Consider the following 10,066-nt stretch of genomic DNA (forward strand, 5'->3'; position numbering starts at 1 on the left):
TACAAGAAACGCAAATGGTCAAAGGACTTATATTCCTTATCAAAATTTGAACTCCAGAATATTGTCTGGCCATTGTAGCCTAATTTATCGTAAAGCTGGCCTCTGAATATCACGCCTATCACCGTTGAAGTTTCTTCAGCATTTCAGCAGAAATACTCTCAGCAATTTTTCCTTCGACAGTGATGAAATCAATAAATGCTTCCGGAACTTGAACAGAATCACGCTGTATGTCAACAAATCGAATGATTTATCACAACTGTTCCATATGAGAACAACCAGGAATTGAATTAAATATTATGCTGAAGTATTTTGAATATTTGAATTTTTAACACTTGTTTTCTTATTGAACACTTTTTTACTCTAAATTTTTGGGCTGAAATGTAAATTCATAAGCCAAAAATCAAGAGCAAAAATGGGGAAACCAATTAAGCAAAAGGATTTCGCTCGCTGAAAATTCAACTTGTAAAGGACAAAAGAAAAAACAATGAAAATAAGTGAATCAGCTACTATAGCGCCTCCACCAAAGAGCTTTTAGTTAGCAACATAATGCTAATATCCTAATAAAGCATTATGTACATTGATCCCTCCTTTCTGCCTTTGATCCCTCCTTTCTCTTGAACTAATAAATAAATAAATAGTGATATTTTAGGAAGCAGGCTAGCAGACGGGGCCCCATTACTTTCATCATAAGACGTTAAAATGTAAGCAACACAATATACTATGACTTTCTTTTATTATATTTTAATCTACACAGCTTTTTCCTTTAAATTTCTGAGGTTATTGAACAGAGTGAACCTTTTATTCATATTTTAATCCACATACATTTTTTCCTTTAAATTTCTTTGGCCCCAAGAGCGTGAAAAGTTTACTTTACTTTATCTATTTTTCACCTACATTCAGAGCTTTTTTCTTTAAATTTCTTTGAGAGCCTCCACGATAATGAAACTTTTATTTTATTTATTTTTAATATACATTCAGTTTTTTTCTTTAAATTTCTTTGCGGGTCCCCAAGAGAGTGAGGCCCAAAGCTATAGCTTGCTTAGCTTATACGGAAGTCCAGCACTGATTAGCTTTATTAGACATATATTTCTGTTGTTTCATCCGTTATTTGAGGTAATATGGATTGACAATTAATTTCGTTTACTTTCAGGGAAGGTGTAAATTATAAAACTTGGCGGCCCAAATGCGTCTCTGCTAACAAGGTTCCTTAGTAATTATTTATTACCTACCGTCGGGGGCCCCTACACAGTGGGGCCCGGGGCGGGAGCACCGCTCGCCCCGCCCTTACGCCGCCACTGTACATATCTACTTGATACTAACGCATGGACATAAAAAGCTCGTCGTGGAATGGCCATTTAATACGATCGAAAATATTATAACTAGGGTTCGGAAGTTGAAGACCTAAAAATTGCCTAAAAAGGACCCATAAAATGACCTAAAAATATTTTTAAAAGGACGCAAAAACTGGAAAAAAAAGGACGTAAAAATAAGACCCAATTTAATTAGAATTACATATTTAATGGATATAATGCTCAAGAAATACAAGCTTCTGGTAAGTTAACGGTCTGTCCTTCTTCCACAAACTGAAGTACAAACTAAAATAAGAAAACTTCCCACTCTCACTACCCCTTGCTGGAGGACATTCTTACGACTTCTTATCTGACTTGTGATTGTTGCAGATCTGGTCTTATCAGTCCAGTCGTTGAAGAATGTCTTATCTTTTGAATTTTCATTACTAAAGAAAAGATGTTTAAGAAGTGGTGGTGGTTCGAGTTATGAAGATTAAATTTATTGTCGAAAGATGAAGGGCATAAAAAGACGTTAAGACCTATTAAAAGATTTAAAAAAGACCAATAAACAAAAATAAACGCCGAAAAGGCAAAAATGGGCAAATAAAATCCAGCATTTTGTGACCTACAATGACCCAAAATGAACATATATTATGTTAAGCCTTGTCTTCGGGCACTCGTAAAAAACAGGATTTTTACTCAACTTCCGGGCCCTGATTATAACTTTTCTTTGTCTCGGATTCTTGTCAAATTAATATTTAAAATGTTTAGTAAAGCTAAGTGAGTCATTAATCCTTTGTTTTGTATCAAACAAGTTTGTATATTCGTAATAAACTATTTAACATATGCCAACTATCTCTTTAAAATAATGTTTGAATATACAATTCCCTTCTTTGTTTTATTTTTCATTTTTTTTTCTTTTTTCGGTCAGAATAGCTTTTACTTAACAGTAGGAATTTAATATAAAGTATTAAGAACTGTACGTAATTCTTTCGATAAAAGTTTATAGATGCAGAATTAAGTATACGTATTGATTTACAAATGTGTTTCATATTTAGAACATTTTTTTCAGTTCTCGGGTCTTCTCTTAAAAAAAAAAAAAAAAAAAAAACTTCGGCGCCTCTCTACGGGGATGTACGCACAGTTCGAAAACCCCTGTATGAAGTGAATATATTTAATTTATTAATACTTAGTAAATAAACGAATCGTGTGTGAAAAGCAGAAATACAAGTATTTGTATGTCAAGTATATGAAACAAGAATTTTAGAAGTGATTCAAAAATGGATCAAAAGATTGCGATCTTGGCCAAGAATTTTAGGAATGATCCAAAAAATGGATCAAAAGATTGCGATCTTGGCCAAGAATTAGTTTTTGGATCAGGAGTCATAAATTTTTTGAACGGACCCTAAATCGAGTTTTCGTTTTTTTTTTTTTTTTTTTACGAAATAAGGACATCATACTGAGTTAAGAGTCTTCGTCACGGCGAAATTAAAATACCGCTAATTTTACAGTAATTATGTGATATCTTCAAATATTAGATAAAAGATAATCGAAATGTGGAACAAGAGCGCCCTAGACAATATTATTTTACATAAGAAACCGTTATCACGACTCACTTATCTGCTTTCGATTTCGAGCCATTTTGAAATCGGCATTTATTTTCGCGTTACTAAACAGCTGAAAACGGAAAGCCACTGGATGACTTGTGATAACGGTACCTCACGCAAAATAATATTGTCTAGGGCGCTCTTGTGCCATATTTCAATTATCTTGATCTATTTGAAGATATCACATAATTACTGTAAAATTAGCGGTATTTTAATTTCGCCGGGATGAAGACGCGCCGGTGATAGTTTGGGTTTGGCTACATTATATGTAGTTCTCCAGATATAAAGCGTATAAGAAAATTTTTGAGTAAAATATAATGGATCTTTTGATCCAAAAATGTACAAATGCTTTTTTCCAAAATTGTATCACAGATCACTTCATTAGATATTGTTTATACAGAGGCGAGAAATATGTAGGCTACACCATTCAGCTTATCTGTACTGATGTGTGAAGCCATTGCTAAATTGCAGAGTAATATCGTTTTATCAAAGTTGTCCAACTAACCGGGAAAAGCGAATAATAGTTTCTTGTATAAAACATGTGTACAATATAAAAATATGCGATAACACTAAAAATTCCAATAAAATGTTTGAATGTAGCACACAAGTTTTAAATTTTAATGAATACAATATTTTTTTACTACTAGAGTTAATGCAATTAATTAATACTATTAATCAACGCGATTGATTAGTCTATTTGCATATGTTGCGTTATGAGTTTCAAACAACACACAATTCGTTTCTTAGCATTTACTTATTTTTAGCACTAATCACAAAAATAAATTCCTATGCCAGTATAAGATACGCATCCTTCATGAGCCCAAGCGTTATGATTACCACACTGAATCCAACCTTCATAGAATGCTTAATCAAATTTGTCTGCACAAATAAAACAATGATATTCTTGATCCGTATTATCTGACATTTTTATTTGGTGACTTTTGCTATTAAATTGATTCTTTCTTCTTGATCTTTTCCCTCCTTTCCTCCTCCCCAGAATAAACACTAAATATTAAAAGCAAAATGAAATTATTTGAACACTGAACCATTAAATAGCCACATTATTTTTTTCTAACTATATATGATTCTGTAGATTGTATTTTCTAAACTTGAAATGTTATATTTGTTTTATTACAATGTGTATTTCTTCTTAGTCAGTCAACAGGAACTGTGAAAACAATGGGTCAAAATGAATACTTTGCCCGACTGAGAAAATTGTTTATAACAATGATGCAACAGTAATTAGCAGTGAAATGATAATTAATAAAACTCATCAGTCGTTGTAACTGATTATACATATATAATCATATCATTAACAAATACATAATTGTTTCATTGTTGGGACAAACTTAACTTCATAATTTTAGATTATATAGTTTGTTTTAATCTCCTCTATTTTGCGAATAGTGTATTAAGGCATATAGCTAACCACATAGCCACGAGGGAGGTCAGTATTAATTAACATTTAATTTTTACTTTTTTGAATAATTGTCTAAGTAAAACATATCCGGAAATTCAGGCTATGTTTGGAGTGCGATTGTTCCAAATTTAAACCTGCTGGGAGTACAAAAGCCTCAGATACAAATCCGTGTACCGATTTATAACCTTGATGACGCATAAGGGTGACGAAGAAGAGAGTCAAATTCGAAATTTCTAAATTTTGTGGTTTTATGATCCTTTAGTCTCGAAAAAGTGAGTTTTGTATGTTAATGGAGGACTATCTGAGAAGTTTTCTTTTCGTTTTAAGAAACAACGTACAGTGATATGATTACAACGAATTAACAGATGCCTAAAGAAAATCAATTTACGAGAAATTTATTGAGAAGAGCGAGATAATTGGAGAACAATTGAACTCGTCTTAAGTTAAGTACGTAAGTTGTCAAAATTGAGATTTCGCAATCTAAATAATTTGTGGACGAGCGTCAACGCATATTGTGTCTCTCTCTCATTTTCACTGTTAAAATGGCAAAATACAATTTATACGATTACATATATCAGAAAGCCATTTTTCTCTTCTTTTTTTGTCTTTATGATCTTGAAAATGAGCTAAGCTGTTAGCATACGCGCCTTTGGCGTGGGAGACCCGGGTTCGATTCCCGACGGGAGCTCACGTGGTTCGGATTCTACGTTAATCAGAAGGTCCACGTCTCAAATAACCTCACTACTGAACGGGGCGTTAAACTCAAAATCAACTCAGCTCAACTCTTCTTGAAAATCTGAGGTTTTGGCAGATAACTCATTTAGATTTACCAGACCTAAAAATTTAAGTAGTACACGTAACTTTAATTGTAAAAAAATTACCTAGATTTTAATTTGTTTTTGTTTTCCTCTTTATGTAATACTACTACGTGTTGCCAAAGTTCAACAGAATCAAGAGAAATGATTTCATAAAATACGAGAAGTTACTTTAGTTTGTAAGTTTGCAATGTGAATTTACTCACTTATGATACACGTAGCATCATTTCCCTAGGTTTTATTTTTTCTCTCCCAGTGTTTAGCTCGAGATGTTTTACATTAAAACAAGTAAAAAATATGGAACTCAAATGTATTAAGATTGTGATGATACTTGGTAACTTCTGTTGTAGCTCCTCTTTACATTCATATTTGTATAAGTAAAATCGAATTTAGAAGTGAAGTAATGCGGTAAAATATTTTCTGGATCATTGGATCAAAAGATCCAATATATTTCAGGCAAAAATTTTCTGTTACGCCTTATATCTGGAGAACTACATATAGTGTAGCTAAACCCTAACTATCACTTAACTTAGTGTGATGTGCTTATTCCGTACAAAATACGAAAACTCGATTTAGGGGCCGTTCAGAAATTTTGTGGCCCCTGATTCAAAAACTAATTATTGGCCAAGATAGCAATCTTTTGATCCACTTTTTGAATCATTCCTAAAATTCTTGTTGTCTTACACACTTACAGGTGTAGCAATAATTTAATGATAAAAAATACTACAGAATTAGAATAGCATATTGGTAATTTACAAAATACAAATTACTATGAAACACATTTAGGATATCGTACAACTTCTTAAACTATTTTAATCAGTCAAGCGTATTATTATTATTATTATTATTATTATTATTATTATTATTATTATTATTATTATTATTATTATTATTATTATTATTATTATTACTAGCAGCGTTCACCCCGCTTCGCTGCGGTCACCCCGGAACGCAATAAACTTTGTTACTTAGATAATTTTTACTTTTTCGCTTTCAAGTGATATGATAAAAACCATAGAAGATTGCAGTAAATCTTAACATTATATCGCCTGTCATTTATGTTAACCCGCCCCGCTTCGCTGCGGTCATCCCGGTGCTGGCATATTGTAAAAGTGTCTGTAAAAATAAGCAAATCAATTAAAAAATTTTAAACAGAAGATTCAAGCTATTTTCCGCTGTATATCGCCTGTCATTTATGTTAACCCGCCGAGTGACACGGTCATGCGGGTTGCATATAAATACGTTTATTTTTACCTATGATGAACTAATAACAAAGGATTTGTACGTTATGGACACTTGAATGGTCAATTATCTCAAGACACTGGTAATTAAAAATTAAAGTGATATGATAAAAACCATCTAGGGTCCAAATCCTAATAACCCCCCAAAAATGAAAGAAATTGGTTCAGCCGTATTAGCGTGATGAGCGGACAAAATTTTGTACGTTCTCTTTTATATATATAGATTATTATTATTATTATTATTATTATTATTATGTTTACAAGATTTCTCCGGGTGTTCCTCAAGGATCCAATTTGGGTCCATTATTATTTTTAATATATGTGAATGATATTGGTAATTATTTGAAATGTCCTTTTTTACTGTACGCTGATGATTTGAAGATATTTTCTGAAATAACTAGTAATCAGGATCACCTTAAATTGCAAGCCGATATTTCCTCAGTTTACCAATGGTCTGTACAAAATTCACTTCCATTAAACATGAACAAAATAAAAAGTATAGCGTTCTCCAGGAAAACGAATATATCGTATTTTTCTTACTCAATAAATCAGTATAGAATACAACCTGTTTCAATCAACAAAGATTTAGGTGTTATGATTGATTCTAAATTACTTTTTGACCATCATGTTTCAACCATGGTTTCCAAGGCTAGAAGGAATCTGGGACTCATCAAATGGGCTGCTAGAGATTTTAAGGGTATTACAACTTGCAAAATTTTATATTGTGCATATGTACGTTCCCACTTGGAATTTGCTAGCTTGATTTGGAACCGTAACCTCATTAGCATTACTCAAGTTTTGGAGTCAGTCCAGATTTCCTTTCTGGCCTTGTTAAAATATAAATTTAAACTATACGATCTGCCCAATAGGGAGATTCTCGCTAGATTAGATTTACTTGCTCTTGAAGTTCGACGTAATTTAAGGCAAATTAAATTTATTCATGATATAATACATGCGAAACTGAACTTAATTGAATACTTGTTTATTAAAGTTCCCTTGTATAAATCTAGGCTTTATCGTCCTATACTGTGTAATAGCAATTTAATTGGTTCGCCATTATTTATTTGTGTTGACAACATAAACAAAAAGTCACTCAAAATTGATTTCTTCGATTCGAATTTTTTGGTGCTTAGAAAACAGTTTTTGGATTGTTATATTTAATTAAAATACTTAATTTAACTTTTTTTTTGTATATTGTCTATTGAATTTTCATGTCTTTCTTTTATCCATATGGTTTATATTTGTTCATGTGTTTTATTACATTTTTTTAATTTGTTTATTTTTATGATCTACATATGTAAATTCTTAGTGATATATCCTATTTAATTGAATCTTTACTGAATTGAGGATATGTTTGTAATTTTATTTTGTAATTTAGTTTGAATTCAACTCATGTTAATGTTTTTTTTTTTCTCTACTTGATTGTCATGATTTCATGTATTTTAATTTCTTTGTTTTGTTGTATTTTTTCTTGTAATATTCTATTGTATATATTTGTATATATGACCATTATGGCTTAGGCTGTGGTCGCAATCATTCATAATAAATATATTATTATTATTATTATTATTATTATTATTATTATTATTATTATTATTATTATTATTATTATTATTATTATTATTATTAATAATAATAATAATAATAATAATAATTATTATTATTATTATTAATAATAATAATAATAATAATAATAATAATAATAATGCAATCTGAAAACTAAAGGTGGCGGATAATTAACGAAGGTAAATGAATATAAAATAAAATGTGGAGTGAGAACGTAGGAGGAAACGAGAAATTTTCCGAGAAAATCCACAGATACATTTAGGGATGCGCACGAGACAAGATTTGAGGCTGTCTCGTCTCGAAAATGAGCTGTAAAAGTGATGTCTCGACTCGAAAAATATATTCTTTTCTATTGGAAGAGCTGTCTCGACTCGAGTTTTGTCAGGAAACTTCTGTCTCGACTCGTCTCGCACGCACCCCTAAATACATTTATATCCACCTCAAATTTATATGTCAGGGGTCGAATCAAGGATCTCTTATACCAGAGTTGAGTGAACAGCCGTTCCCTATTATTATTGTTATTTAGTAATAATGGAAAACAATAATACTGTGCTTCTAAAAATCGAACTTGTATTGAAAAAGTGGGTCCTGTTGAGACTTTAGCTCAAGTCCCCTTCTTTAGTTTCTCTCAAATGAGCAATCACGAAAAGAAATGACAAAACGAAAGAGAGCAGAAGAGAGCGAAACTCACACACACGGCAGGGCGTGGGATCGAACTAGTGATCTTGCATATCAGAGATGTGTGCTTATCAAAGGCGCTTTAGACCCTCATGGATGACGTCTAGTAAGAGACTGAGGAAGCAACGTCAAAACTGCAGCTGGACGCACAAAACCCTAGTTATGTCACAGTATCATATCACGATTTTATTACTATTGCTAGAAAATAAATTGAGCGCGCTCAAAACCCTAGTTATGTCACAGTATCATATCACGATTTTATTACTATTGCTAGAAAATAAATTGAGCGCGCTCAAAACCCTAGTTATGTCACAGTATCATATCACGATTTTATTACTATTGCTAGAAAATAAATTGAGCGCGCTCAAAACCCTAGTCACAGCATCATACCACGGTTTTATTACTATTATTAGAACAACAAATTGAGCGCACTCAAAACCCTAGTTATGTCACAGCATCATACCACGGTTTTATTGCTATTACTAGAACAACAAATTGAGCGGCGAAGCTAGTTTGGAGTTAGTACTTTCATTACCATATGACTACACAGCACTATATAAGTATCAGCTTGATAATTAAAACAAAATTCAGGTCTTAAAAATTTAATTTGACTTACCTGAACGTATCGGCGACAAATTTGTTCTAATTTGCTTCGATCAGTGGTCAAACCTGGATCTTTCGCATGAGAAACCGGCATCCTTAGTTCACCGTTACACTTAAACTGACTAAGGAAAGTGCAGTTGGCACAACATTTGATTTAGTAGTCAGCGCTGTCATTCACTGGCGGATATTCTACGAATAAAAGAATTTCTTTTATTATTGATTACAATCAAGGTAAAAGAAAGTTTTCTTCTAATTATTGAAAACAAAGGTGTATCTCAATATAGCTGTCTGTTCTGTAGCGAAAAAGTACACTTTAAATAACACTACATTCTTGACAGTTATTCTATTGTTCAATTTCAATGAGTAAAAGAAAAAAAAATGCATGTTACGCTTAACACCTCTCGCGGCACGAACGTGTTTTCCCTGTCTGCCACTGAACTTTAATCTTGTTGATTTTTTTCTCTTCCATTACAAGGCCGGAACGAGTGTGACGAATGCCAGGGTTGCCAGCGACAAGCAAGAAATTATATTGCGAGAATTACATAGTAGACTACTGGAATGTATTAGTGGTTCCTAATCTGATGAAGGAAATGGAATGAACTCTTCGAGTTTTACGTCCCACGATTATGCCGGTAAGGCTAAAGGAGACGGTGATGATGAGAAGTGAATGAAATGATGGAATGAAGAAAATGAAGGAAACGGGAGAATCCCGAGAAAACCCACGCACACGATGTTTGTCCACCACAAAGTTCACTTGGCGCGAGCTGGGATCGAACCGGGGATGGCATGCGCCAGAGGTGGACGCTCTACAACTGAGCCACCGCGGCCCCTAATCTGATGAAGAGTG

At 32.7% G+C, this 10,066-nt stretch overlaps 1 protein-coding gene across 1 annotated transcript in view; it reads right to left on the reverse strand.

The window, feature by feature from the left end:
- Positions 1–9,647, reverse strand: part of LOC145665877 (retinol-binding protein pinta-like) — a 62,622-nt gene extending 52,975 nt beyond the window's left edge. Inside the window, exon 1 of the mRNA XM_081732989.1 lies at positions 9,233–9,647. Coding sequence (XP_081589115.1) covers positions 9,233–9,313 — 81 coding nt within the window. The 5' untranslated portion in view covers positions 9,314–9,647. The remainder of the gene's footprint in view (positions 1–9,232) is intronic.
- Between the last annotated feature and the right edge of the window lie 419 nt (positions 9,648–10,066).

The sequence above is a fragment of the Thermobia domestica genome, chromosome 12, assembly GCF_964235325.1.
Source record: "Thermobia domestica chromosome 12, izTheDome1.hap1.1, whole genome shotgun sequence".
Lineage (NCBI taxonomy): Eukaryota > Metazoa > Arthropoda > Insecta > Zygentoma > Lepismatidae > Thermobia > Thermobia domestica.